Genomic DNA, 27,392 nt, shown 5'->3' on the forward strand with positions numbered 1-27,392 from the left:
TTGCAAAGACTAGGTTTTTCAGATACATCACTGCAAAATCTCCACAATTTGTACAGTGATGTTTAATATTGTAGTGCTTTTTAATAATAATAAATAATTTGGGCTGATTTCTATTATATACATTGATTTTAACAGATTATACATACAATTCTATACGGGATTTTTTTACCTTTTCATAAATGTATCTCCCCCTTGCATCCTGATTTATATAGGTATTCATGACCACAAGCTTATTATTCTTGAACAGCTTCAGTACTTTTACTACTCTGATTTGCTTTTAACTTAGAGGGGAGAAGGAAAAGAAAGAAAATTAATTCTTGGCTGCTTGGAATTCGAGCACTTTTGCACTTTTCCCAATTGACATCTGGCTTGTTCCTTCCAAATGCTGTCTCAGCCAGTCTGTCCTTCAGATCACAGCTTCTAATTGTACAGGATTCTTAGCTGCTGATTCCTCCTCCAAAGTGCCTGGATTCCATCAGTCCATGCAGTTCAAACAGAATGTTAGCAATGTGCAATAATCTCTTCCATTGTCTAAAACAGACATGTCAAACACAAGGCCCGGGGGCCGGATCCGGCCCGCGAAGTGGTTTCATGTGGCCCGCGAAGCCATCCTGGAAACAATGAGGGAACGGCCCCCACTGCCTTGGCCCAGAGACCCTCCTTCTGCCAGAGACCCTCAGATCTGTCCCACTCCTGCCCGGGCCCCCATAGGCAGCCTTGATGCGAACGATGTAGAGCTGGCCATGCCCATCCAGTAGGCCATACAGACTCTAGCCACGCCCACCCAGTAGGCCACGCCCACCCAGGCCACACCCACCTGGCCCCTTGAGGGCAACCGCAATGCTGATGCGGCCCTCATTGAAATTGAGTTTGACACCCCTGGTCTAAAACAAAAGCCCTTTTTACATGATTTCACCAAAGGCAGATGTGCCTGCTCTTAGGCAGGAGACTTCTAAATGTCTACATGGATGTCTACACTTTGCATGGATGGAGTAAATAAACATAGTCCCTTACCCTTGAGATTAGGCAGGAACAATAAATGTTGCAGAGAACACAAGAAGCAATGGATGGGAACTAATCAAAGAGAGAACCAACCTAGAACTAAGGAGAAATTTCCTGGTAGAACAATTAATCAGTGGAATAACTTGCGTCCAAAAGTTGTGGGTGCTCCAACACTGGAGGTTTTTAAGAAGAGATTGGACAACCATTTGTCTGAAATGGCATAGGGTTTCCTACCTGAACATGGGGTTGGACTAGAAGATATCCAAGGTCCCTTCCAACTCTGTTATTCTGTTATTCTGCTTCATGCGTGCCTGTCCCACCAACAGAATAGTAATACCCAGTACTCTTGAATGCTTTCTTGACATAGTAAAGAATTATAAAATTTTCCTAGTATTCTCCCTGCTGTGTATATTGGCTTCCAGAATTCAGTGCTTTCCTACCTGTGCCAGAAATAGCCAAGCAAAATCTATAGCAGCCTGATTAGCACATTGCTCTAAATATGGTTTGTTTGCTTATCTTTTAGCATGAGGTACAAGCCTATCCCAAGAAAGCTTTTTATTTTTCGCACTTAACTGTACTTTAGATGCACAGCTTAGAGGTTTATGAAATTAGCATGATTTAACCATCATATTGGGGACGCGGTGGCTCAGTGGGTTAGGACGCTGAGCTTGTCGATCAGATGGTCGGCAGTTTGGCGGGTCGAATCCCCAGTGCCGCGTAGCAGAGTGAGCGCCTGTTACTCGTCCCAGCTTCTGCCAACCTAGCAGTTCGAAAGCACGTAAAAATGCAAGTAGAAAAATACGGACCACTACGGTGGGAAGGTAGCAGCGTTCCGTGCGCCTTTGGCGTCTAGTCATGCCGGCCACATGACCACGGAGACGTCCTCGGACAAGCGCTGGCTCTTCAGCTTTGAAACAGAGATGAGCACCGGCCCCTAGAGTTGGAAACGACTAGCACGCATGTGTGGGGGAGCCTTTACCTTTACCTTTTTAACCATCATATTGTTTTCTGAACCAATCAAGAGCCATGCATTTTCCTAGTTTATTTCTGTTCTCAGCTCAAAAATGTGGACATGATAATATAGGCAAAGAATAATATGGGCAAAGAACTTGGATATAATATAGAATTAGAAGACTGGCAAAAATTATGGGAAAGAAATGGTAAATTAACTAAAGCAGTGGCATAAAAAGAAAAGAAAATGTTTTACAGATGGCATATGACACCTGTGAGATTAGCAAAAATGTTTAAAAATACTTCAAATAAGTGTTGGAAATGCAAACAAGTACCAGGTACTTACTATCATATCTGGTGGACATGCCCTAATGCAAAAAGATTTTGGGTAAAAATTCATTTATGGTTGGAGAAAATGGCTAAAAAACAGATAGACTTTAAGCCGGAATTATTTTTGTTAGGAATAATAGGAGCAAATTATGAGAAAGATTGTATATATTTAATTCTACACGTATTAACTGCAGCAAGAATTGGAAAAGTGAAAAATTACCAACTGAAGAAGTATTGATTAAGAAAATTTTAGAATGTGCAGAAATGGACAGATTGACTTTAAAGATAAAAAAGAAAGAAGACTCAGTGTATTTTAGAACATGGGATAATTTCTATCAATGGCTAGAAACATGAGTTAGAGAGAAAGGAATATGATATGTAACTTTGAATATATATTAGTAAGAAGAAGACTATGGAGTGATTAATTAACATATTGTTTATGATAAACTATTATCTATTATTTTTTCTTAAACACATGAACCCAGACATTATTCTGTTTACTAAATATTGACAATGTTATTTGGAAAAACCCTAACCCCAACCCTAATCCTAACCCTAACCCAAATCCCAACCCCAATACCAATTCCACCTCATTCCTAACCCTATAAAAACTAATAAAATTTATACAAAAAATGTGGACATTGGAAGAAAAATTGGAGAGGAAACAGAGTATTATATTCATCAGTAAGACTAGAATCACACTTTGTAGCAGGCAATAAGGCAATATGTTTTGAACAGCAACATGTGAAAAATTTATAGTTGCACACAGCTTTATAGTTTAACATTATGAGTAGTGCCATTAACCATAGTTAACTTAAGGCAAATATGGATTCATGCTAGGTGTTATCACAATCTCTTTTATTTAGTTTTTTTTTGTCTGGTAATTTATCAGTGTTTTTTTTCACCCAGGTTCCGTGGGAGTGATAACCATGAGACCTTCTTCAGTAGTACACAACGGCATAGAATAGTAAGCACGGAGTGAAATAAATGCAGAGTAACATGTGTATATGTGTGCAGCTAATCATAGTGCTGTATGTTAATGTTAAGAAGTATAATTAAGGGCTACTATTGGAGCTCTGTCTTCAGACATTAAAATGTGTAACGTGGGTGATGTTGCTTTAACTGTGGAAATCAAAGTATGGCTTCCTTTAACTCTTCTTTGCTTTTCTCCAGCTGTATGAGATCCTGTCTACTATATCATATGGCAATCCAAAGGCAGGGCAGGTTGGAATAGAAAGGCTGCTGAGTGAGGAAGTCTTCACAGCTGCATTTCCACTACATGAGGTAAGTTTGCAAGCATCATTCCCAGTCCTCTCTGATAGGAACTCCTTAACCAAATTGACAGCACTTGTATTGAAAGTATCTTTTGAGAAATCTGAAGTAACTTACCATCTAGTGTTGTTTCCAGACTAACATAATAGTTTAAGTGCTAGTGATTTGGGACAGTTTTATATCTTCAGTTTAATGAGACAAAGCCAGTGGACATTGAAGAGTGAGTAATGGTAAATCTTTTGCACTCGGAGTATCACACATTCAGAAAATGACTAATTTGATTCTGCTGGTATGTGATACCTCACCCCCTAATAAAAGAGAAACAATTCTCTATCTCCCCCACCCCACCCCAATCTAGGCCACACTCAGCAGCAACACCAAAGCTGGGCCTGAAGTAGAGACTAGGCCCTTACTTCAGCCCTAGCACTACTATTGCAGGCATCTGCATAGCAGCAGCCACCAGGGGGTGTTGGCCTGGACGGTTTTGGCGGGAAACCCAGTGTTGTGTATGTAAATAGTTGCAAACAAGGGAATTAGCAGATTGCAATATAGCTGGGGTTAGAGCGGGAGATTCAGGTGCAATCATTGGTTGCAAATAACAAGAAGCGGGAAAATAGACTCCGATGATTGGTTACAGTTCAAACAGTTCCACTATAAAAGGTTGCAACAATTGACAGTTGACAGTTGACTTTGTGTATTTAATAAACTCGTTCATTGCAAAAACCACTCTGAGTCCTCGTCTATCAGAACCAAACAATTGGCGACGAAGGTGGGATAGACAGAAGACCAGAGAATTGGCGGAATTGTCGCGCAAAGGCGGCAAATTCGAAAACGAGTCACAGTCAACCGAGCGGCCGCGGCGGAATAAGGAAAAATTCTCCGAATGGCGCAAATCGGGTCATTGAAGGAATTCGACCCAAACTTTCCCGAGGATTGGGAAGAATACATCGGACAAGTTGAAGGGTTCCTGCTAGTGAACGGAATCACAGACGACCGAAAAAAGGCGGCAGCATTATTGACGATTTGCGGCACACCGGTCTATAGAATCGCTGTCGGACTGTGTCAACCGCAACCGGTCTCAAGCGTGCCTTATGCCGACCTCTTAGCCAAACTTAAGGTCCACTTTACACCTAGAAGATCCGAACTCTTCTGGCGGCGCATCTTTGAGAAAAGGAACCAGAGACCGGGAGAATCCATACAAAAATTTGTCGCTGCCGTCAGGGAAGCCGCAGTATGATGTAAATACGATAACTTAGAAATAAGAATTCGGGACCGAGTAGTACTGGGCTTGCGTGATGAGCAGCTACAAAACAGAATAATCGCCAAACCCACCGGCGATCTGCAGGAGGTGATCGATGAACTGTTAACTTACGAATCTACTGGGTATCGCGACCCCCCCCGCAGTAGCATGGCAGTGTCGTCCGAGATCAACCAAGAGGGCTATGGGGACTGCGGGGAGGTGGACCAGCAGTGGGAAGAAGATATTGCTGAAGTCTCCAGGCGATTCGGAAAATTGGCGCCAAGACCACCCAGAAGTGAGGGGCCTGAACCTAACCGACGGCAACAACCCGCAACTCCGCAAAGACAAGCGACAGGGGCACAACGACCATGGAGGGACACCGCAACCAGACCGCGCGACAACGACAACCAAAACCGGTGTGGCAGCTGCGGGGGCAACCATCCCCGCGCATCTTGCCGATTCCGTACTGCAAAGTGCAGGGCGTGTGGGAAGACCGGCCACATCCAGGCCATCTGTAGGAGCCGTGCTCGCGACAACCGCCTTCACGAAGTCGATGTGTGGCCCGAAGGTAAGGTAACCCCTTACTTTAGTGGCAAAGAGACCCCTAGACCCCGGGTTAAAATTCCAAATCTAGGGGAGGTGGCGCGTGTCAATCGCAGGAGGAATGGGAAAAACAGCAATTTTCCAGAAGGAAAATTAAAAATCATAGTCCATCTGCAAGGGGTTCCTTGCAGAATGGAAATAGACTCAGGGGCTTCAGTGTCAATAATTTCCAGTGAAACCCTTGAGAGGATTGAACAAATAAGTGGAAGGAAAATTCCACTTAGTTCAACAAAAATTCAATTAACTGATTTTCAAAAAAGCCCAATAAAAATAAAAGGGAAGATTAGCCTTAGTGTTAAATTTAAGGGATTTAAGGGGGTTTTAGATTTAATAGTTACTGAGGGGCATAGGACTAGTCTAATCGGCCTTAACTGGTTCCCTGCCCTGGGCATTTGGGTCGGGGGAATAAATTCAGTAATTAAAAATAAGACCCTCGAATCAGTCTGCAATGAATTTGCAGACGTATTCGATGGATCTCTCGGTAAATACAAAGGGCCCCCAATTAAATTTAATCTAGACCCCTCAGTAAAACCTATCAGGCTTAAGGCCCGAAGGGTACCTTTCGCCCTGAAGGGAAAAATCGAGGCCGAGCTCGACAGGCTTGTAGGCCAAGGAGTATTAGAACCTGTTGAGGGTGGTTTGTGGGAAACGCCGATTGTCACACCCCTCAAACCCAATGGGGATGTGAGAATCTGCGCTGACTACAAAGCCACCCTGAACATTGGAATGAAAAAACATGCTTACCCGGTCCCGACGGTGAAGCAGGTCCTCGCCACGATCCAGGACGGCGCCATGTTTGCCAAGTTAGACTTGGCGCATGCGTACTTACAATTGACTGTTTCTGAAGAGGCTGCAGAAGCACAGACGATTGTTACCCACAAGGGGGCGTTCCGGGTCCACAGACTGCAATTCGGTATTGCAGCAGCTCCAGGCATCTTTCAAGAAGTGATGGAAAGGACCTTAAAGGGCATACCTGGTGTATGCCCTTACTTTGATGATGTCTTGATAGCTGGAAAAAATGAGGAAATGTTAGTAGAGCGGCTGGAACAGGTATTGGGCAGATTTAGGAGGGCTGGATTGAAACTAAAAAAGGAAAAATGTTCCATAGGGGTTAGGTCCACTGATTTTTTGGGGTTCAGGATAGACAAGTATGGAATCCATCCTACCCCTGACAAAATTAAAGCAATTAAATGGGCTCCTGAACCAAGGAACAAGGCTGAACTACAAGCCTTCCTTGGCTTAGTAAACTTCTACCATACGTTTGTGCCTCACAAGGCTGCCATTGCAGAACCCCTCCACAGACTATTAGATAAAAAGGCTCCTTGGCAGTGGCTGAACAAACATAGAGTTAGTTTCCAAACTTTAAAGGACATTCTTTCCAGCCAATCAACTGTAACCCACTTTATAGAAAATAAACCTATTTACCTAGCGTGCGATGCTTCACCTTATGGTGTAGGGGCTGTGATCAGCCATTTAGACAACCAAGGGATACAAAGACCAATCGCATATTATTCCCGGACACTAACCAAAGCCGAGCGGAATTATGCTCAGATAGACAGGGAAGCATTAGCAATTGTGGCAGGAGTAAAAAAGTTCCATGACTACCTTTATGGTAGGAACTTTACCATACTGACTGACCACAAACCCCTGTTGGGACTGTTTACCACGGATAAACAGACTCCCCAAATCATGTCACCCAGGATGCTGAGGTGGTCCATTTTCCTCTCAGCATACTCATTTTCTCTCCAATACAGACCGGGCAAGGACATGGGACATGCTGACGCCCTTAGCAGACTGCCATTAAACATCACTGAGGATGACCCTGCCCCTGTGGGACAAATAATGTCCCTACAGGACATTCCGGACTGGCCTTTAACCGCTAAAGATATAGCTGTGGCAACAAACAATGACTCAACTTTAAAGAGAGTAATGGCCTGGGTCCTGAGTGGGTGGCCTAATGCCAATCCGGATGCCAAGTACATTCCCTATTTCAGAAGGAAAGATGAACTGTCAGTTCATTTGGGATGTTTACTGTGGGGGAACCGTGTGGTTATTCCAGAAATCCACAGACCAGCTATTTTATTAGAATTACATGAAGGACACCCAGGAATAGTACGTATGAAGGCGTTGGCTAGGAGCCACTTGTGGTGGCCAAGACTGGACAACGACATTGAGGAATGTGTTGCCAATTGCCACCTGTGCCAACGTTCTAGGCCTGAACAACAACACATTCGTACGCATAAGTGGGAGCTGGCTAGAAATCCTTGGTCCAGGATTCATATTGACTTTGCTGGACCCTTCCAGGGGTTAACATTTCTGGTGGTTGTAGACAGCTTCTCTAGATGGCTAGAGGTAGTACCAATCAGTTCATTGACTTCAGGTAGAACAATACAGGTATTAAGGGGCCTCTTTGCCACTCATGGGTTACCGGATGTAATTGTGTCAGATAACGGGTCACAATTCACCTCTGTTGAATTCCAGGATTTCCTCAAGGCCAACTCGATTAAACACAAGACATCAGCACCCTTCCACCCATCCACCAACGGCTTGGCTGAACGAAATGTGAGGACCACGAAAGACGCTTTAAAAAGAATCATCCGAGGTGACTGGCATCAAAGACTGGCCGAATTCTTGCTGACCCAACACACGACTCCATGTACTGCTACTGGCAAAAGTCCAGCCGAAATGAGGTGGGGAAGGAGACTAACCACCAAATTGGACAGATTACACCCGGACAGACTTCTACCAAGTGCTGAGCTGGACATTCCTAATAGAACATTTAAAGTGGGGGATTTAATCTGGGCCAGGAACTATGCACAAGGGGACAAATGGATCCCAGGGGTGGTTACTGAAATATTAGGTCCTCTGTCGTACACTATTGAGGGGGAAGGGAATAGGATCAGCAAAAGATACATAGATCAGCTGAGGAAGAGAACTAGCGGATGTGTACCAGTAGAAGGGGATCAAAGTATATTTGGGGGGAACAGTACATCCTGGTTCGGTGATAACAACATGCCAGATAGTGGGGTAGCAGAAATGCAAAATAACTCATCCCCTGGTAACCAACAACAACAATTTAGTCAGTTTGACTCGGAAATACCCCTGCGGTGTAGGCCAGTGACCGCTGATCTTCAAACACAAACAAATCCACAAAACAGCAACAGGGAAACATCAGAGTCAGGTAACCAAGAGCCAAGGTCCAACAGAGACAATCAGCCAAGCAGACAATCAGGAAAAGGTGTTCCTAGCAGCCAGGGCAATAGATACCCTTCTAGAATCCATAGGCCACCAAAATATTTAAAGGATTTTGTACATAAATGACAACAACTGGGGGGTAAGGGGTGTTGTGTATGTAAATAGTTGCAAACAAGGGAATTAGCAGATTGCAATATAGCTGGGGTTAGAGCGGGAGATTCAGGTGCAATCATTGGTTGCAAATAACAAGAAGCGGGAAAATAGACTCCGATGATTGGTTACAGTTCAAACAGTTCCACTATAAAAGGTTGCAACAATTGACAGTTGACAGTTGACTTTGTGTATTTAATAAACTCGTTCATTGCAAAAACCACTCTGAGTCCTCGTCTATCAGAACCAAACACCCAGTTTCGGTGGGAAACCTAGGGCCAACCCCATTGGCTAGCCGCCTACCTGGCCAGGTATATAAGGAGGCCAGGTAGCCCTTGTTCTCCAGTACGAACCCCCCACAATAAAGAGCTGAACACGTACTCTGGCTGGCGTCTCTTCCTTGCGTCGGACCCACTACATTACAATTGCCACTCCAAAAGGCTGCCTTCACTATTCCCTAATGTGCATGAGCCTTGGGGAATGGTGCAATTGCTGCATGGCCTGCCATTCCCCAGGATCTCCCATGTACTGCTTACCTTCAGGCAGTGTTCTTTTTATATTGACAGGCTCCTGTGGCCTATCCAAGGCTGCTCTACATCCCACAAGGCCTTTGTCTTTGAAGCAACTCCAGAGAAACTTCTTCTGTGGCCTCTGCAGCCTCTGAACACCGTACAAAAGCACACATTGTTTTTGCATAATATTTGGAGGGTCTGGGGACCAAGTGAGTTCTGGAGGGTATGGAGGCAGCACAAAAACACATCCCACTCTAGCACAACCTTTGCAGCTTCCAAAAGTTTCACAAAAGCATACCCCACTCTCACACAATTTTTGGAGGCTCCAGAGGCCACGTGGCTGACTGTGGCAGAACAGACCCTCAGCCTTCTAAATTTGGGCAAGAATGGGGTGTGCTTTTGAGAATAGTTGTCAGGTTTTGGTGAATGTTGACATGTCACCCAAAACATCTTGTTGTGTCATCTTTGTTAAAAAAAAGTTACAAGTAAAAATTTAAGAAGTATAATGTATGTATTCCTAAGTATTATATATAATTATGATTATAGTTTTAATGTTAATGGCTGTTAGTATTAATTATTGCATTTTATAAAGTATTTACACTGTACAAGAGAGTTCATGTAAAATGCAACATACACTATACAGATTTGTATTTTATGTGGATAATATTCTCTACCAAAGGGCCCATACAAGATGTCATCAGAAGAAGAGCCCACTTGTCTACCTAATCAGAGGCAGATTCTTTTCCATTATTGGGCCAAGTGGAGTAAATGGAAAAAATACCAGCCTTTGAATCATATCCGCAGGTACTTTGGAGAGAAGATTGCTCTCTACTTTGCCTGGATTGGTGAGTACAAACTCTTTCAATGGATCCACAGCTTTCTGACTTCTGAAATTATGTAGATGCTCTACTTCTTTCCCCCCTGTGAATAAAGTTATCTTTAAATGTGTTTACTTGCTCCACAGGCAGAGTTATGTCAGTCAGTGAACATATTATATTATGCAGATTACTAAAAAAAGTTATGTTAAAAACTAGTAACCCCCAATGATAAGCAAAACATTGAGATATATCAACACATAGAAAATATATGGTTTTGCAATCATTATTTCTTGTTAAGAAATCACGGGAATTAAAATTATTTACAACTAAGTCTAAATGCTCAAATCCACATTAAAAGATAGTGTTATCTTAGAATTATATCATCAGGTATATTGTATAGGATATACAGTATATCCTATATATCATGCCAAGATATAACCTTTGCTCTTCTCCAGAGCTTGGGAGAATAAACAGCTATAACAGCTTCATAAAAGTCATCAGAATGGAGTCATCAAGATCTCTGGGGGATTTCAGAGGGCAAGTGCCATGACAGAGAAGGCATGTTTCATGGTTCCATAAGAAGGTACTGTATAAGTGATGGGACCCAGAATGCAGCCACTGTCCCTGTTTGCATTGGATGGGCAGAAAAAATGAACACAGATGGTCCCACAAATAACCAGACCTTATGCCATGTAAGTCTTATAGGTGGTAACTGCGCCTTGAATTGCATTCAGAAGGCAACCAGTAACCAGTGCAGCTCACAGAATAGTTGGATCACACAAACATAATCAGACATGCCCAACATTGCCTGTGCTACCACATTGTGGGCTAATTGTAGCTTCTAACTTGTCTTCAGGTAAAGCGCCAAGTAGAGCACGTTACAGTAATCCATTTGTGAGGTGACTAGCATGAATTCCTAAAAGCTGAAAAGATTGACTATGACTACCTTCTGCTTATTTCTTTTTCTCTATGGTAATCAAGTATAATCACCAAATCTAACTATCTCTAATTGGGTCCCAGTCATATGGCTCTGAAATAGTACTATATAGTACTGTTACTTTTGGGATAGAAAGAACCAAAGATAAATTGATAAAAACACATGGACCCGGTTAGTAGTAGCAGATTAAATGTAACCAGTTGTGTTGTTTCTGTTGGGAAATGTATGTATGATATTTGTCTTATTCTCTCCCATGCTCTATTACTACTTTTACAGTCCTGATACACTGAGTAAAACCCTTTCCCTATTATCTACCGAGCCTTAGGTTGACAAAGAACTATACCAGTGCAAAATTCACTGCCTCCATGTCTATACTGAATCTATTGCACCATTCTGACTTTTTGCAAATGGTGCTGTCAGGATACATACACAGCACAAGACTGATTGAATTCCCTAGCTTTGCTATTCTCCTTGTGTAAATCATCACTTTGCAGGAGAATATCCTCCAGTCACATCACTGAAACAGAAATGGAGCAAGCCCATCTGTAGGCTCCTTCCTGTGCTCTTCTTTTAGACTCTTATTTTATTGCCACTCGTTATAAACAGCAACAGTTTATAATCATGAAGGTTGATGAGACACAAGCATTCTTTATCTTCTTTTGCTTCCTTTTCTTTCTTTTCCTTTGTATTGGAAACAAATTCCAATTTCCAGACTGCATTGTGCTTTCTTGGGTGGAGAGATGTTGGTCCTGTAATTTCAGCTGTTAAACTCTTTCATGCTATTGTGCTATTCCACTATTCTGCAATATCAGCCATGCACTAAACCAGTAAGGGTCATAGACTTGAAGCACTTACAGTACTGCTTACTAAATGCTATTGTACAATTCTGATAGGTCACCAGAATAATTGTGCTGTGTCAGCTGTTTAGTAGACATTAACGAGAAGTGGTCTGCCAAGAGGGGACATGGTATATCCACATCATCTGAAATGTCCAATAAGCACTACTTTGATCCCATCCATACTAGTCACTACATTTTGCTTCCAATATAATGATTGTAATAATAATAATAATAATAATAATAATAATAATAATAATAATAATAATAATAATAATAATAATAATAATAATAATAATAATAATAATAATATAAGTTGGAAGGGACCTTGGAGGTCATCTAGTCCAACCCCCTGCTCAGGCAGGAAACCCTATACCATTTCAGGCAAATGGCTGTCCAGTCTCTTCTTAAAAACCTCCAGTGTTGGAGCATTCACCACCTCTGGAGGCAGGTTGTTCCACTGGTTAATTGTTCTAACTGTCAGGAAGTTTCTCCTTAGTTCTAGGTTGCTTCTCTCCTTGACTAGTTTCCATCCGTTGCTTCTTGTATAATGATATACAATATCCTTGATATACATAAAATTATTACTTTAATATTGGTAGAATAAGAATGACACTAGGTGAGGCATATAGCAGAAAACATTTTTTCCTGGCATATTTATGCTGTCTAGGGCAAATCCTAAAATGCAAGCAATAAAAAATTGTTTTGCTTTGATGAATATTTTGAAGCATTTGCACTTCCATATTTTAAACTTATTTAATACAGCACCATTATGAATGCAAGAAGTTAAATACATTTATTTCACAATAATGACTGCTTTAAAAAAAGATAATGTTTGTATGTAGATCTGCAGTCATAGATATTTTGCCACTTGTCTGCTGACATTAAAGTGGTTTTAAAAATAAAGAAAAAGTAAGGAGACTTAGTGAAAATTGATCCCAGACCAGTTTTCTACTACTATTACTTGCTATTTTCTGGATGATCTCAAGACGCCCAATTATTCTGGCTCCAAATTTGATCCTTCAGTTGCTGCTGTAGGGTTTTCAAGAGAACCCCTGCCTCTGGGGGCATATCTCAGTGATAGCAATTAATCAATCACACCTCAAGGAATATTTTCTGACCTGTTTCTTAATATTGAATAAGTTCCAGATAAGAGATTAAAACACAGCAAAAAACTAATTTACATTATATATTTGTTTGTTTGTTAAATTTATTTGTCACCCATCTCACCATGATGCTATTTCTCTCTCATAGGAGGCATTTGTTCTATACTAGTGCTAGGAACCAGTCTGGTTGTCAGAAACTTGTCCACTAACTTGCTATTAACAACCAGTCCCCAAGTTGTAACATCCTGTGATCTATTATTTGGTTTTTGCTGTTTTGCAAAATATCACAAACTGGACTTAGATTTTCTGGAGAGCAGGATGATAGTTAATCACATGGGGTAGGGCAGCATGGGTTCTGCTGAGAATGAATATGCCGTTGCCTCTCTTCCTTTAGGTTTCTACACAGCATGGCTTCTTCCAGCAGCTGTAGTGGGGACACTAGTCTTTGTAATTGGCATTTTTCTGATGTTTGATGACATTCCAACGTAAGTGGCAAACTTTCCTTTTTTTATCCTGTTTTTAGCAGATCTTCAGACAGCTTATATAGCAGCCTTTTCCATCAGCCAGCATGACTGACTAATCAGTCATCCTTTGCTTAAATATGTTCCTTAATATGTAAATGACAGACCTATAGATTTCTAACATTTCACCCCCAAGAGTTTCAATAGCACATTAGAGTCAGAGAATTATTAAAAAAAACAACATCCAACCTACCCCTAAAAGAAATGAAACCCAGCAAGCAAAACCAATAGAAAAGTTGTGGGGGAAGGGGATCTGGTACCATATTAGTTATTTTTTCCCCATTTTTGTTTTCTCTCCTTCTGAACTAGACAGGAGATCTGTTCCAGTGGTGACAAATATAAGATGTGCCCACTTTGCAAAGTCTGCCCTTATTGGAATCTATCTTCTGTCTGCCCCATGTTTCAGGTGAGGTTATAATGTTATGACTTGTTCATAAGCTTTATCTAAATCAACAAATTTATAATCGACTTCTCTTATTTCTTACTGACCTGGCAAAGAACAAAAATGTGGTCTACAGAACTCTCTCTGGGATAAAACCATGTTGCAATTCCCATACTTTGATCACTGTCATCTATTTACCTTTCAGTCAGAACTCTGCCATACGTACGAAACTAATTCACCTGTCGTTTTTGTATTCATTCTTGCTGCGATTCTTTTTGTAAGTGAGACCAGTTATCCCACTATCTTATTCAGGCAGAAATACAATCTTTACACATTCTTTAGAGTTGCATAGCCACTCTGTAAACAAACCTGTATGTCTTTCCCTCTTCATCTTCTTATTGAGAACTCACAAGAACTTTGTTAATGTGAGGTTGTTTAAACAGCCTTTCCTCAGTTGGTTTCTTTCTAATATGTTGCTTGAAATTAAGTTAAAGCTATATTCTTGTGGCTCAAACTCCCCCCCCCCCCGTCTCCCTTCTTTGAATGATTGGTCATTGGTTGCTTGTTTATAAAGTTAATAGTTTGCAGTTTGTAAAGTTTATGCTTTTAGCTATCTCTTCCAAAATAATATGATATATGTTCCATCTATTTAGCAATTCTAATATATGCATATGTTGCAACACTGGCAACTTGCAAGCTATTTTTGTTGCAAAGGCAATTTAGCTTACTTGTAGTTTTAGAGGCTGAACTTCAAACAGCTATAGGCCCATTTCTGTAACCCATGCTCAGTGACTATGCATGAAATAAAGAATTGAAGGAATATAGGTATGTGGTCATTGGCAAGAGACTAAGTAGATTCAGTTAACTATGCCATAATGTGGTGCTTTGTTTCGGACTTTTAAAATTATTTATTTATCATAAGATTTCTATGCCACCCATGTCACCAAGATGACTTGCCATACTGTGTAAGCATTGTACAACAGGTTTAATTACTTGGTGTATTGGACACAGCTATCCAACAAGCTTTTGGTTAAAACAATGTTTTGACATAACGTGGGAATCCAGCCACGGCTCTGCTCACTTCTCACTTCTCTTCCCTATCTGGGTATCTTGCCACATGCATAAGAACAATCCTTCCCTTTTTCCTCCAGGCTGGCCGTCTCTTTGACCATGGTGGCACTGTTTTCTTCAGCATCTTCATGTCTCTGTGGGCAGTCACGTTTCTTGAGTATTGGAAGCGAATGAATGCTACCCTGACATACCGCTGGGACTGTTCAGATTTTGAGGATATTGAGGTACTGAATTTAGAGGGCTTCTAATGTAACTTAAAATCCAAACTGGCATAAAATATTCATATTCCTCCTGTTATAGGAACGTCCACGACCCCAGTTTGCTGCTTTGGCTCCCATGACAACTTTAAACCCAATTACTGGAGAGGAGGAGCCCTATTTCCCAAAGCGGACTCGATTCAACAGAATGATCACTGGATCAATGGTCATCATCATTATGGTGAGGGAGGTCGGAAACCCCAAGTAAACTAAGATATGAGCTGTTTCTTCTGCTATGCCAATTGAATCATAATTTATTTTGCAAAACAATCTTTTTTCAGGCAAGGCATCTATGCAGCTTGTGGGGGCAACCTTTATCTAAAAAAAATGTATGTAAAAGAATTAATATAAACCATAAATATCTAGCAGATGTCCCTATTCTCTTGAACTACTGTAGTCAAAGGGAGTATCTCGAGGCATGATCAGAGAACAAGTGCTATTAGCCTAATACCCCCTCTTGATTTTCATGCATTTTATAGGACCATTGAAGGAAATGGAATAATCCAACTGCTATTCTTCTAAATGACCTCCTAGAGCAGGCATGTCAAACTCATGATGTCACGTGACGTTGCGTGATGTATCGCGACTTTTTCCCCATTGCTGGCGCAGTTTCAGTATAATGCATTTGGCTTGCGGGCCGGCAGTTTGACATGCCTGTCCTAGAGTATTCATCAAGCTTTGATTCTATTGAAGTGATAAAAACCTATTTGGCTATATTTAGTCTGGATTATTTCCTCTGTTAGAAAGTTTACCATCTGTTATTTACAATTTTTCTATTTGCTATTAATAAAAAGGTAAAGGTTCCCCCACACATGCGTGCTAGTCGTTTCCGACTCTAGGGGCCGGTGCTCATCTCCGTTTCAAAGCCGAAGAGCCAGCGCTTGTCCGAGGACGTCTCCGTGGTCATGTGGGTGGCATGACTAGATGCCAAAGGCGCACGGAACGCTGTTACCTTCCCACCGCAGTGGTCCCTATTTTTCTACTTGCATTTTTACGTGCTTTCGAACTGCTAGGTTGGCAGAAGCTGGGATGAGTAACAGGCGCTCACTCTGCTACGCGGCACTCGGGATTCGACCCGCCAAACTGCCGACCTTCTGATCGACAAGCTCAGCGTCCTAACCCACTGAGCCACCGCGTCCCTCCTTGCTATTAATAACTTCCATTAATTATGGTTATGGAAATATATGAACAAGTGAACAATTTCACTCTCCCAATATTTAGCAAAAATTATTTAACTTTCTTCATCTTTACTAAAATATGATTTGACTGGTTTGGACTAAGCAAAAGAACAAACATAAAGTTACTTGTGAATCCAACCACTATGGCTTATTTAAAAATCCATAGTTAAAATTAACCTTGGCTCAGAGAATGTAAGTACCATAATGATACATAATGCCAACCCATGTTAACCACGGTTTATTGAATAAACAACAATGGCTTGATTTACATATAATGCAAGCCACATGTGTGTTTGCAATGACACTAAGCTAAATATAAATCTATTATGGCTTAATATGTGTTCACATCTTGGATCTACATAGAGAGATGAATTGTTTATTTAGAGGAAACATATATGGATAATAAGGAAGATCAGCATTTTTTGTTCCAAATTCAAATCTAATCTTCCCCAACGCAGCATTCCTCCATCTATCACACCATATTTTATCAGCAGGAATCATTTTCAGCACATATGAAGAATAGTATATTGGGGCAACTTAATCCAATTGGCCACAGCCATGGTGACTAATTATTTGCAATAGTGAGACAACAAATGCACATTATTAATTCTTCTTCTGCTTGTCTACAGATTGCTGTGGTAATAATATTCCTGATTTCCATTATCCTTTACCGGGCCATCATTGCGGTAATTGTATCCAGGTCTGGGAACTTCCTACTTGTATCTTCGGTAAGGGAACTGTATGCCTCTATCCCTTTGGGTCTGGGTTTTGCTATTGGACTTCATTTGCATTTTTAACTCCTTTTTTCCTCCTAGGCTTCTCGTATTGCCAGCCTGACAGGCTCAGTAGTGAATCTCCTTTTCATCATCCTCCTCTCGAAAATTTACATTGCGCTGGCACTTTTTCTTACAAAGTGGGGTAAGTAAATTCTATTGGTTTGGACATCAAGCAAAACATCACTTCCAGCCCTATCTTTTAGCTCCTAGAACATAAAACTAGGTTTTGTTTATAGAAATAAGGTGGCTAAGGAGATGTAATGAAAACGAGGGCGTTTTGAGTCCTGCATTAAATGCATTTATCAACAACAACTTTAAAGCAAAAGTAAAATTTCTATAATGCAGTAAATTTCCAGTTTGAAAAAATTAAAGAGTTGTAGCATATTTCAAAGAATTACACTGTCATTTATTCAGCAGCATCAGGATTATTCAATAAATTGTTAGAAATTTATACCCAATTTCTGGACACTCCAAAACATTTGTAGTTTGGCTAGTGGTGGCCAAGCAGGGAAAGTTTACAATTTTTTTTACATCATCTACCTCCCCTAATCTGTTTCTTGGAATGTTGGGAAAATGAGCCAATATGGCACCAAATTGAACTGCAAAATTCAAGATTTACTCTAGATATTAATCCAAAGGAGCTTTTTCAAGAGGCAACTGGATTTTCTTGTTTTTCTTCGCTTCTCATCCAAGAAGCTTCCTCAGCTCTGACTGGATGGTGGGGAATGGAAGGATTTATATTCCCTGCAGACAGTTGGTCATTTGCATTCTTTTAGAGAGTCATTGAGCTGAAGAAGCTTCTTGGATGAGAAGTGAAATGTCTTCAAAGAAAAACAAGAAAGTCAAATCAAATCAAATCAACCTTTATTGTCAAAGCACAACATGTATACAATGAGATTGGCTGAGCCTCCCTTTGTGCACCCCCCCCAACACAACTCACAGTGAAGACAAAAGAAAAAAAATCCCTAACCCAGTGAATCCTACTAACAAACACACAATCTTATTGCACCATGTGAACTTATTGCACAATGCGCCGGCCCCACAAGTCTATCATACTATGTTAACATGGAGTTATTTTCCATTCAGGAGTCTGACAGCCCATGGGTAGAAACTGTTCTTCAGCCTGTTGGTGCGGCTGGCTGTGCTTCTATATCTCCTACCCGATGGTAGGAGAGTGAAGAAGTGCTGACCAGGGTGTGAGTTGTCCCTGAGGATTTTCCTCACTCTTCTGAGACAACAGGCCCTAGCATATCGTCTAGTGGTATCAGGGGACATCCCATGATGTTTTGTGCTGTGCTCACCACCCTCTATAGTGTCTTTCTATCTGCGGCTGTGAAGCCAGCATACCATACCATAATGCAAAGTGAGAGGATGCTTTCTATAGTGGACCGGTAAAAGGAGGTCACCTGGGTTATGTTGATTTTCCAGGTGAGATCTTCGCTGAGGTAGATTCATTTGGGACAACCATGACTTGAATGACTGATAGACATCTAGATATTACCCTCTAATCATATGGATTTTTGCATCCTACATTGATAGTTCTTACGTTAGGAAGTATAATTTGTGACTAAACATTTTTCTCTGGGTGCTGAATTCTTAAGAAATGTCATCTCCGCACTAAATTCTTAACTGCATTATATATGACATACATTTTGCACATATAATCATTGTAGCAGTATGCAGATATTTTGTCCTTGCCCAGAACTAATGCTGTCCAACCCCTCATACATAGTTGCTTCATCTGGAAACTTTAAATTAGGATCCTTAGTATCAAAAACATCCACTTGAATATAGGTATATCTTGAAAGATATCTGCATTCAACTTGCATAAATCAAGGGAATGTCCCACCCTTTCCCGCAATAGGTCAGACTTAAGGTTTAAAGAAAATGTAAAAAAAAAACCTTTAACCAGAACTTATTCCAACTTGCTTTGCCAACTTAGCCATAGTATATAATAACATGAAAATATTTTCAATGCACAGTTTATCTATACATTCAATGATGTGAAGATACATAAGAATACATGACAAAAATAAGGAATCGTTCAGAGAAACTTGAAGGATAAACACTATTCTAAATGATGCATTCATTTTTCTGCCACAGAAATGCATCGCACCCAGACCACATTTGAAGATGCCTTCACTTTTAAAGTCTTTATCTTTGAATTCATCAATTTCTATTCATCTCCCATCTACATTGCCTTCTTTAAGGGCAGGTAAATCTATTTATTTTATTTTATTTAACTTCTATAGCCACCCTCTCAAACAAGTCACTCTGGTGGCAAACAGTCATAAAAATCCCTTAAAACCAAATACAAGATAGATAGAAAGATGATAAAGATAGCTAGATGAATTGGATTACAATACCCATAATCCCAGGTAGCACATGACAGCTAGATTTATAAATGCTGTAGGCTCAGTACATCGTGGTAAGGTTATGTTGAAGAAGACTGTAGAATAACTATTAATATGATGCAGAAAGGGAAGGAAGTTTTATTTAAGTTCAAAAGATTATGTTTGGTAGGTATTTTTCCAGAGCATGAAGGGATGCAATAATTTAGAGAAATTATATGGCTGTTTACTCACTCTCGGTGACTCTGGGCAGCTTACAAAAATGTAAATTTATTGTATATCTTTCATATATTGGAAATAACCAGAATTATATGTGCTTGTGTACAGTATGCTGCATTTATAACTCATACTAATCCTGACACAATCAGTCTTGGATACAACACACACACACACACACATACACACACATACATACACCTACACACATACATGTATATGTGTGTATGTGTGTGTGTGTTACTAGTAAAAATCTTAAACAAAACACAAATACTGTACATCAGAGGCACCATTAAATTAGCCTAGCCAAACATCTGATGAAGTAATGCTGTTTTGATCTTTTCAAAATATATTGAAAGGGCATTTTACCCTGGAGAGGGGAGGAGAGTGTTCCATTAAATGGAGACCACCACTGAAAAGGCTTGTCATGTGGTTTAAGTTGCACGAAGCTGATCAGAAGGGGGACACACAACAGATTCTCTCTAAATAACCAGATTAGGCATATATATATTCAATTTTGGCAACATGTTGCCTGATATATCTTGATATTGCACTTAAACGTAACAATTCTGAGCCTCTCCAAAGAGAAAATGCACTTGTCTCCTCTGCAACATTCTTATTCCTGCCAGCCAGTTGATCATTTGGAGCACATCCTACAGAATGCTGGACCACTGAGAGTTTTTCAGAACCTACTGATAGCGCAAGCACAATCTCTATAAGTGTCTGAAAAAGTAGATTTGGTCTTGTCCCAGAGCTTACTGCTTGAGTGAAAACTGGAGGTTTTATTAACCTGGGAGGATAATTTCACAAAAGTTCTTAAACATGTCATAACAGTAATTCAACAGGATTCTTCATAACAGTGACAGAAAAATGGGGAAAAGTGAAGCATGTCTGCCATCTATTGTTCAGAAACAGTATAATAATGTAAATCTTAAATGGGTGTTACAGGGTAGGGTGCGTCTAACAAATATATTAGCATCTGGAATCAACAAGTGAACAATTAAACCCAATAGATCTCAATCACTACAAGAGTACAAGCTGTGAATGGTGATGCCTTTGGCCCTAGGCCTAGTTGAATATTACATTCAATCAAGCAGCAATAAACCAATTTGTGTGTCTGAGTGACTTGAAGCCAGTGTAGATTCCTGGTAACTACCAGAACACATCTCTGCCATTTTCTTGGCAAGATTTCAACACTGACTTGTCATTGCCTTTTTTCTAGGGCTAAAAGAGAGTGACTGGCCCAAGGTCACCCAGGTAGCTCCATGCCTAAGGCAGGAATAGAATTCAGTCTCCCAGTTTCTAGTTTTGTGCCTTCATCACTACACTAAAATGGCTCTTAATAGTCTTTAAAAATAATTGCTTGGAGGGAGGCGGTAGGCATAGTTTAAACTAGCATTTTTTTAAAAAAGCCAGAGACAGATTTTTCATTTCTTGCCCTTGTGCTTTTCCTTCTTCCCTTTCAGGTTTGTTGGTTATCCAGGCCACTATGACAAATTATTGGGCATACGCAATGAGGATGTAAGTATCTGAGAAGAGATGAAAAAGATGGGTTCTTGAATGAAAAAATGTGGAGGAATCCTTAGATCCGCAGATTCCTAGGCAAGCCATGCAAAGTAGATTGAATTGCAAGGTGACAAATATATAATTATTAAGGAATAGAGTCAGGCTGATCCCAACCAGTCCAGAGATAAATAGACTGTGTTAGCCTCATACCAAGGAGTGGATAGGTATCTTGTTAGAGCTTAAAGGAACGCTCTATCTATATCCACAACATATTTGTAAACATGTTAAAAGAGTCCACAACGTTCTGGGTTTCACCAGATGTATTTGAGAAGTTGACATGGAAAAGAGAGAGATGGTTCCGTTGCCTTTGAATGCTGCCTGCATATAGCCATAACAAATGGGCTGGTTAGTCACTGAATCTCATCAGCATGAATTTCATTAGTTATGTATAAGAGCCTTGGTGTAGCAGTGGGCTAATGCCTCCTTAAGTAACACCAGCTGCCTGCAATTAGTGCAGGTTCGCATCCCACCAGGCTCAAGGTTGACTCAGCCTTCCATCCTTCCGAGGTAGGTAAAATGAGGACCCAGATTGTTGGGGGCAATTAAGCTGACTTTGTAATAATGCCGCTTGGGAGGGGTGTGAAAGCCCTAATAAGCAGGCATATACATAGAATGAAGGCTACTGCTAAGCTTGTAAGCCGCCCTGAGTCTTCGGAGAAGGGCGGGATATAAATGGAATTTTTTTAAAAATGTATTGTGTAAAATACTTCTTTTTTTCCCAGCCTGACCCTTTTTGCTGAGTCAGGAAATGTTTACATATCTCTACCATTTTTTGCCTTCATTTTAAGCAAAAATCTCAAAATATATGTTTTCCTCTTATCATTTTCGTTGCCTTTTTATGGCCCTTACAGTCCTATGGTGATCTGAACTGTACACAGCTTTCTTAAGTATGAACTCATCATAGATTTACATATATATCAAAGAACCTTACTAGAATAGTATATTCTTAGTTCTCTTCTTAATAACTCCTCTTTATAAAATTTATGAGACATCTCCCTTTTCTTTATAATTATTCCATTATGGTAGTATGTGGTATTTCCTGAGGAAATGAGAGGACTGAGTCTAGTTCTCAACAAAAATGAAGAAGTTATAGCCTTGGGACCCCACAAATAGGAATCTCGTGGCTGAATGCTGCTCAATCACAAGTATTCTCCTTATGTAGAAAGGTGGATCTTGAGGAAAAGTATTCAGGCTTTCTGGTTTTGGTTAAGTTTTTCTTCCTGATAAATATGTTCCATTAACGAGGCCTTTATTCAACCCCTCCAATAATGTTGTACGATGCTTCAGTACATGAGTGATTGAGAATAGATGCCTACTGCATGCTACATATGAACTTTAAAGATTTCTACATAGGTATTCAGTGTTCATTAGGTAACCAGCCATATACAAAAGTCTCTCTCTGTTTTGTCCAGTGTGCTCCAGGTGGCTGCCTCATTGAACTTGCTCAGGAACTTCTTGTCATCATGGTAGGAAAGCAAGTAATTAACAACATTCAAGAAATCCTTATCCCGTGAGTGCTATGCTTTGATCTGATACTTTTGCTATCTATTCATTCCAATCGATGTGCTTGTACAAAACAGGGGTGGGCAAACTGGGGCTGCAATGGAGGCTACAGCTTTGCAATATATTGGTGCAGCATCATTGTGCAAGAGAAGGGATTTCATTTCTATTTTTTAAAACAACAACAACAACAACAACTTCCAGTTCCTTCCATATGTAATCATGGGCCTTAATGATTCCTGGGAAACTGAAGCAATTAATGACTGTCTCATCTCCTGCTCCGTATGAAACATTGCAAAGATAGTTTTGCCAACATTTCCTTAGAACTATGGAACAGGCATAGAGGAAAAGAATTTTTGCCTCATCCTTCTTCCCATTCTGGGGATTTTTCATTCATTTCTATAGTGAAAGCATAATTGTACATTTGTTGTCCATATCCAGTTGTTCTGAGAGAAGGCTTTGCCAGTTCATTTCCACAGTGTAGGAGTAGCTGCTTTAAAAAAAAACCCATTCTAAAAATCAAACCCAGCAAGAGAAGTATGAGAACAGAGTTGCCATTTTTTTGTAGCTGCTAGGCTTGATCAAAGGAGGACCGTAAAAGAAAACTTGTCTGATAACACAAAACTTCTGCGATTGTGTGGAAATGCTCTCTCTTAAGCCTGTTTTAGACTTAGTTTATAATTTTTATATTATCTTTTGCCTTAAAATGTCAAGAAACTCCACCCTTGATTTTTGGCAATCAAGCTACTGAATTTCAGAAATGAAGCTGGAGAGGAATGCGGGAGATACAAAAAGAGGCTTGGCAACTGCCTGAAGTCACAACCCTGTAAAATCTAGCAAAAATCTTTGTAAGAAATGCAAGTGTGGGAAAAGAGAAGCCACTCCCTAGTTTCTTTGGCAATTACAATTGTTTCACAAAATAATGTTTTGCATTTTTGCCAAGACATAATTTTTTTTTGAATACGTGCAAATGTTGACAAATATAGTTTGTGAATAGAGCAAACACAAGTATGAGTATTCACAAGCATTTCTGATGTGTACCACATCCAAAAATGAAAAATAAAAAGTGCTTTTGTTGGTTTTGGTTCAGCTTTATAGGTGAACCAGGGTAGAATGTTTGTTAGCTTAGCCTGAATGAAGTTTGGGTTGTTTATATGTACACAGAAATTGCTGTATGAGATGATCTTCAGCATTCCGAAGGTTGCTTCCTAACTAGAAGTTGTAATTTTTTCAGTCAGAAAGGGTGTAGTGAAGAAATGTCTGAATTTAATATTCAAAAGGGAATATATTCCATGTAAAAAAAAGGATCAAATGAATATACAGTAGAAGTATTCCACAGTATTCCTGGGCCTTAAGAGAACTAAAGAATTAAATACTCAACTCTGTGAGAAAGGAATACAATTCTATGACCATACTTTGAGATGTTCCACTGCTAGAGAGAACACTAGTTTCTTCCTATAGAATTTGCCTACAGCAGAGTTATGCAAAATATTTTGCTCTTAGAAAACTTTTGGAATTGTCAGAATAGCGTCAGAATAGATCCCTGTCTTCTAGACAGATTTTGACTTTCTTAACAGTCAAGCTGCTATGCAATAAATTTCCCCTTACCTGACCATTAGAGTTCCAATGCACATTGCTCCCTTTTACACTTTTGTTGCATAATGTCTCATTTCTAATTGAGATAGTAGTAAGAGCCTGAAGAAGTGACTCAAACTGCCCCTCAGAGCTATCTGATATAGATAGATTGCGTTTACCAAATATGTTATTCACCAGTGTTCCAAGGTCTTTTTTCTCTCTCATGGATCTCCAAGTACAATTCATTGCTTTATTGAAAATGTTGAGACCCAGCAATAAAAGTTAACGTCTGTTTTGGGTACCACCTAGCTTTAAGTCTAGTATATCTGCTGATTTATCTGATGAAGATGAACGAGGATTCGGTCTGGGAAAAATGTACCCATCCATGCAGGCCCTTGACATTGTAACAATTATATTGTATTAGACATCACAGTCAGCTTTTGTCAGTACTGTATTTTAGATGGCGTTCCTTCCACATCTCCACTCTACTTTGGATGTATCTCTTTCTGATCCAAGCACTTCTGTTGTCATCTTAGTATTCCCAGCAGGTTGCAGCCATTCCAGCATTAACTGAAGGATTGTTCCTTTTGCATCAATTCCAGTGATGTTACATTTCTTCTGTTCTATTGAGCTGTAACTATTCCTTGTTAACTGTGTGGATCAAAGCTATCCTGTCTCTTCAGTGATGGGATTCAAATACCTGAACAACTGGTTCTCTGCGTGAATGCAGACCTGGGCATCCAAGGCCTAGAACGGACTTCTGGAAGTAGCATCCAAACACTTCTGGTGGGCTGTTCTGGACCTGGAAGGCCTCCTCCAGCCGGTTCTCTGAACTCCAAAAAAATTAGCTACCAGTTCTGCCGAACCGGTGCGAACCGGCTGAATCCCACCACTGTGTCTCTTGCCACATTATACAATTCTTGCATCATGGGTGTATTCCTTTAGCCTCCAGTACTCTGTCTAGCCAACTCGCACAATCTTGGACTCTTGTGTTTCAATTCACTTTGCCTAGCATTACCAGTTTTTCCATAGCTGCTTTAACCTGCATGACTCCACTGCTACCACATAATAATTATTACAGTATCACTACAAAAATATTGTTTTTAAGATTCCATGTTATTACTGCCAGGTCACAATGGAGACTTTATGTGGAAAAGGCAAGAGAAAGTTGTACCACTTACACTAGATCAGAGGAAGAGAGAACTCCTATTGCTGCTGCTGTTTTTCTATTATGCATCTGTTCTAAGTGCAAGGTCATGAATGTACTCAGTCATAACCAGAAACCCTAATATTGACTTAAAGAACGGTCACAGTTCCCATCTAGTGATGCTACTAGATCTGAATCATGTCAGATATTCAAGACCCAACAGAGGCACTAAGATAGGTGCTAACGTGGCAAGCTCATGGTAGAGAGAAAGAAAATGAACTAGTTTGATGAGTGAGATTTCTAGGACAAGTCCTTGGAATATTTTTATTTTTATTTTTTTATTTTAATTCCATTTATATCCCGCCCTTCTCCGAAGACTCAGGGCGGCTTACAAGCTTAGCAGTAGCCTTCATTCTATGTATATGCCTGCTTATTAGGGCTTTCATACACCCCCCAAGCGGCATTATTACAAAGTCAGCTTAATTGCCCCCAACAATCTGGGTCCTCATTTTACCTACCTCGGAAGGATGGAAGGCTGAGTCAACCTTGAGCCTGGTGGGATGCGAACCTGCACTAATTGCAGGCAGCTGGTGTTACTTAAGGAGGCATTAGCCCACTGCTCCACCAAGGCTCATTTACACTTGTCCAGGCCCCCATAAAACTGAAGCACCACTACTAATATTAGAATTTTTAAAAGATTATTTTTATCTCGCTTATATTATTTTTATAAATAACTCACATGGCAAACGTGTAATACTCCTTGCCTCTCCTATTTTCCCACAACAATAACTGTGGGCTGTGAGATGATTATGATTCAATTCTCAGAGGACACCAAGCTCAAAAAACTATCCTATGGCTAAATAATGGAGAACAAATATGCCTTAAAATATGCCTTATCTAGATGCACCCAGATATTATTTAATCCATCTCTCTGTGCCTGAAAAAGGTGATTATCCTTGATATTGTCTCAGCCTGTCTTATGCCTAAAAATATTTACCCATGTAGTAGGGCCATATTGCTATTATCTTTCTCATTTCCTTATCTTTCCTACTATCTTCTCCTATCTTATGATTTATCACTTGTTTGTATCTTATGATTTATGATTGTGACTATGATTTATGATCTATGACTTATCACTTTGTTGTGTACACTGAGAGCTTATGCACTGGAGACAAATTCCTTGTGTGTCCAATCACACTTGGCCAATAAAGAATATTTTATTCTTCTATTCTATATTCTAGTAACTACATTTTTTGTTCTCCATAGGAAGCTGAAAACATGGTGGCATAAGCAAGATCTTTCTGAAAGCAATAAGGCAGGCCAAGATAACTTCATGAAGCAACTCTGGGAGAGTGATTATAAACTGCTGCCCTATAATGGGCTCTTTGATGAATATCTGGAAATGGGTATGAACCCCCTGGGAAAATGGAAACTTAAGAATAGTTCTTTGAAAATTTGTAATATTGTGGCCTGATTATGGAAGTGGGATGAATATGTGTATTCTTGGAGAGATTGAAAATACAAGGATTAGAAGAACACTGAGGAAAAAAGCCCTGGGATAGAGGGAGAAATTAGGGAGGGGAATATGAAAATATCTTTCTGAAGTCTCATGAATTCCCCTAATTTTCATGCAGTAAGACTTGGAATTAGTAACTCCAACAAATGAAAAAGTGGTGTGAGAGACTGAAAAGAGCTATTATAGGGTTGTCAAACTGCCAGCCCATGGGCCGGTTGCATCATGTGGAGGCCGCACTCACCCCAGCTCCAGTAATGTGAAAAAAGTCACGATACATCGTGACATGTCACATGACGTGGCAAATTTGACACCCGTGCCCTTGAGTTTTTTCAATATTTTTCAAGCAATAAATGTGAATATTAGAGGTAGTGTATAGAATTTCTT

General features: G+C 40.1%; 1 protein-coding gene across 1 annotated transcript in view; it reads left to right on the forward strand.

The window, feature by feature from the left end:
* ANO7 (anoctamin 7) overlaps positions 1-27,392 on the forward strand; it is a gene marked incomplete at its 5' end in the record, with an annotated part of 47,708 nt that overhangs the window by 10,310 nt on the left and 10,006 nt on the right. Inside the window, 13 exons of the mRNA XM_081329529.1 lie at positions 3,193-3,250; positions 3,457-3,567; positions 9,935-10,100; positions 13,347-13,437; positions 13,783-13,879; positions 15,007-15,150; positions 15,227-15,364; positions 16,991-17,089; positions 17,177-17,279; positions 19,241-19,352; positions 21,171-21,225; positions 22,683-22,780; positions 26,759-26,898. Coding sequence (XP_081185655.1) covers positions 3,193-3,250; positions 3,457-3,567; positions 9,935-10,100; positions 13,347-13,437; positions 13,783-13,879; positions 15,007-15,150; positions 15,227-15,364; positions 16,991-17,089; positions 17,177-17,279; positions 19,241-19,352; positions 21,171-21,225; positions 22,683-22,780; positions 26,759-26,898 — 1,412 coding nt within the window. The remainder of the gene's footprint in view (positions 1-3,192; positions 3,251-3,456; positions 3,568-9,934; positions 10,101-13,346; positions 13,438-13,782; positions 13,880-15,006; positions 15,151-15,226; positions 15,365-16,990; positions 17,090-17,176; positions 17,280-19,240; positions 19,353-21,170; positions 21,226-22,682; positions 22,781-26,758; positions 26,899-27,392) is intronic.

This window comes from Vipera berus, assembly GCF_964194415.1.
Source record: "Vipera berus genome assembly, chromosome: 5".
NCBI classification, from domain to species: domain Eukaryota; kingdom Metazoa; phylum Chordata; class Lepidosauria; order Squamata; family Viperidae; genus Vipera; species Vipera berus.